This window comes from Drosophila obscura, unplaced genomic scaffold, assembly GCF_018151105.1.
Source record: "Drosophila obscura isolate BZ-5 IFL unplaced genomic scaffold, ASM1815110v1 contig_4, whole genome shotgun sequence".
In the NCBI taxonomy this organism is placed as follows: domain Eukaryota; kingdom Metazoa; phylum Arthropoda; class Insecta; order Diptera; family Drosophilidae; genus Drosophila; species Drosophila obscura.
Genome location: NW_024542828.1, coordinates 8,648,081 through 8,650,741, shown reverse-complemented (window position 1 = coordinate 8,650,741; position 2,661 = coordinate 8,648,081). Strand labels below are relative to the sequence as shown.

Sequence of the window (2,661 nt, the reverse complement as noted above, 5' to 3'; positions counted from 1 at the left end):
TGTGCATCCCTTATGTTTATTAGCCTCCGTTCTAATTGAAACGTGTACTGGTGGGAGTTTATCAAAAGCAGAACGTGGACAGGAACCCGCATCATTAGGGCTAAGTCCATCCAGCATATTGCTGCGGGTCTAGCAGTCCCTCAAGCTCGAATTGTGTAACCAGTTGCCTAATGGATCCTTGAATGGCTTCGTTGCGGTACAGCCTCCGTTTCATGTTCATTCCACGAGGTTGATCCGAAAGCAGAGCGGCGAAATCCGCATCCTTATCATCCGTGTTGAGCAGCACAGGTTGCAGCAGCAGGCCACAATGGACAGCTGTTGGTAAACATAATCTTAATCATTTGTATCATTTATAAATAACCCATCAGTCGCACCATAGAAACGCTTCTGCTCCGATTCCAAATGGAACTGCTTCCGGCTGGGCAATCTCTGACCATTGAACTTGAGCCTCTGTAACTCCCGGACAAACACCTCATGGTAAACACATCTCATCGCCAGCTGTCGTTCACTTCGCACCCGCTCCACCGCTGAGGTGTTCAACAGATGATGAATGTCCAGCGTGGGCGAGCCCCAGAAGGCATACTGAAAGTCAATCAGTAGCGCATCGATTGGCCCCTCGGCCCCGTACTTGAACATCATGTTGTTTGTCCAAACATCGCCGTGTGTCAGCACATTAATGTGCTCGGCCTCCGGCTGAAAGCATAGCAATCCCAGTCTCATGTAATGCGGCGAGAGCTTCTCCAGCAATTCAGAATGTTTCTCATGGCCCGGCTGGGTCTTAAGGTAGCTGGCACATGACATCAGACATCCCACGAAATACGAACGAAAGCTCTCGGTATAGCGATTGAAGAACCCGCGATCGTATTTCCTTAGGCTGTAGCCCTCTCCCTGGGACCTCTCCTCCAGCACGGCCGAGGCTGCCTGCATCAGGGCCAATTTTCTGAGCACTAATTTCAAATGCTGCTCATCCAATCTCTGCAAGCGCGGCGCCATCACATAACCCTGCTGGCTCAGGTCCTCCATGATGAGAGCTCCTCGCTGGCGATCGATGTGCAACACTTTGGGGCAGAGTCGCTCACCTGCCAGCTGCTGCAGCTTGGGCATCACCTGCTCATAGATCTCCAGCTCGCGATTGTAGATGTCGTAGGGCGCCTTCTTCTCCCTTGTATCCGCATCCTCATCCTCCAGCGTTGTCTTGGCTATCAGATATTCCTCAACCTCTTTGCCCGATCCCATGCGGTATACGAGACGTATACGTGTTAGGACGGCTCCATAGTTTTCACCCTTGCCCAGTGCTGATTGCAGCTGTATGGAAACTACCACAAGTTGTGGCTCCTGGTAGTGCCGCTGCAGTGCATCTTCCAGATATTTAGCGGTGAGCCAAGCGGGTGCTGCAGCTGCCATAACAGAACGAATCACACTAATCTCTGGAGGTCTGAGGTGACTGCTTGGAATAGATTCAGCTACCCGGAAGAATGCAATTAGATAAGAGACTCAAGCAAGGGCAAGCTGCCTATAGATCTACTTAGATAACCAAATGATGTTTGCTTTCTAATCTTTATTAACATATAAAATATAAAACGAGTCTCTGAACAAACAACGAAACTTGTGGAAATGTCTTATATAGACATGCGTTTTATATGCTCTGTGTTGTTCATCTTGTGTGGGTAGTTGATCTGCTGTTCAACTGCCTTGGCCACATTTGGTTGGTCTTTCAGGTCCTCCTTACGGTTGATGGCTGCACATTGATAGACCAAATTTCCCAAAGTCAAAGCATTATCAAGTGCTGCTGCTGCCTCAGCAACAGCTCCATTGTCGTCGAATTCCGACCGCATTGTTGATGGACGATTACAGCCGACCATCTCTGTTGTAGGCTGCAACTGCCACATGTGGCGTGTGCCACGCAGACAGCTGGCGCTGCTCAGCAAAGCTGGGAATGCAGGTGAAGTTCCGTTGAGTAATTTGATTGGCTGCCATTGCGTACTCACCCATAGACAATAAGTTGAATATTATAAAAAATATGGGAAACTTGAAGTTCATATTTGGGGGTTGGGCTGCTCTGCTCGCTTACAATCTCTCCAAAAATAGTTCTGCTTAGGGGATCTATCTTCTGTAGTTAGCTAGTTTTGTCAGGGACTACTCTCTCTCTCAATTGTGAAAGTTTGTTTTGGGGGAAAACTTTCGACACTTGTTCTGGCTGATGTTTTTATGTGTCTGTCGCCTGCAAACTGAAATCCATTCAAATTGACGCATTGACAATTGTTTTACCAATTTCATTTCGCTTGTTTTTCGACAGTTGGCCAAAGTTTTTCTTTTCTTTCTTCTGGCTGGCATTCACGCCCCATGGCTCCACCTCTGTTACTTAACCATTTTGACAACTGCTGCTGATGCTGCTGCTGATGCTGCTGCTGATGCTTCTGCTGCATTTTGTTGCAGCTTAAAGTTGCCTGGGTTTTTCTTTTCTTTTTGCATTTCCTTTCCCTTGCTTGGGTTCGCCACCCTTCTTTGCATAGCCAGAGCCAGTTTATCAAAACATTTCAAGTTGAAGTGCGGCTGCAAAAACAAAAGCACCCAAGACATCATCGATTTTCTCGAGTGGAATGAGCCCAAGGAAGGATGAATGGGGCCCCAGGATGAAGACGAAGACGAACACGAAGAAGA

The 2,661-nt window shown here is 47.9% G+C and overlaps 2 protein-coding genes across 2 annotated transcripts; both read right to left on the bottom strand.

The window, feature by feature from the left end:
* LOC111065663 lies at positions 1–1,424 on the bottom strand. Its single transcript, XM_022353964.2, has 2 exons — positions 375–1,424; positions 1–315 (listed from the first exon to the last, which is right to left on the bottom strand). Exons 1-2 carry the CDS (start codon positions 1,402–1,404, stop codon positions 101–103), a joined length of 1,245 nt encoding a protein of 414 aa, XP_022209656.2. The 5' UTR covers positions 1,405–1,424; the 3' UTR covers positions 1–100.
* Positions 1,425–1,543: 119 nt separating this feature from the next.
* On the bottom strand, positions 1,544–2,378 carry LOC111066168. The gene is made up of 2 exons (XM_022354621.2): positions 1,989–2,378; positions 1,544–1,930 (listed from the first exon to the last, which is right to left on the bottom strand). Exons 1-2 carry the CDS (start codon positions 2,038–2,040, stop codon positions 1,620–1,622), a joined length of 363 nt encoding a protein of 120 aa, XP_022210313.2. The 5' UTR covers positions 2,041–2,378; the 3' UTR covers positions 1,544–1,619.
* Positions 2,379–2,661: the final 283 nt, after the last annotated feature.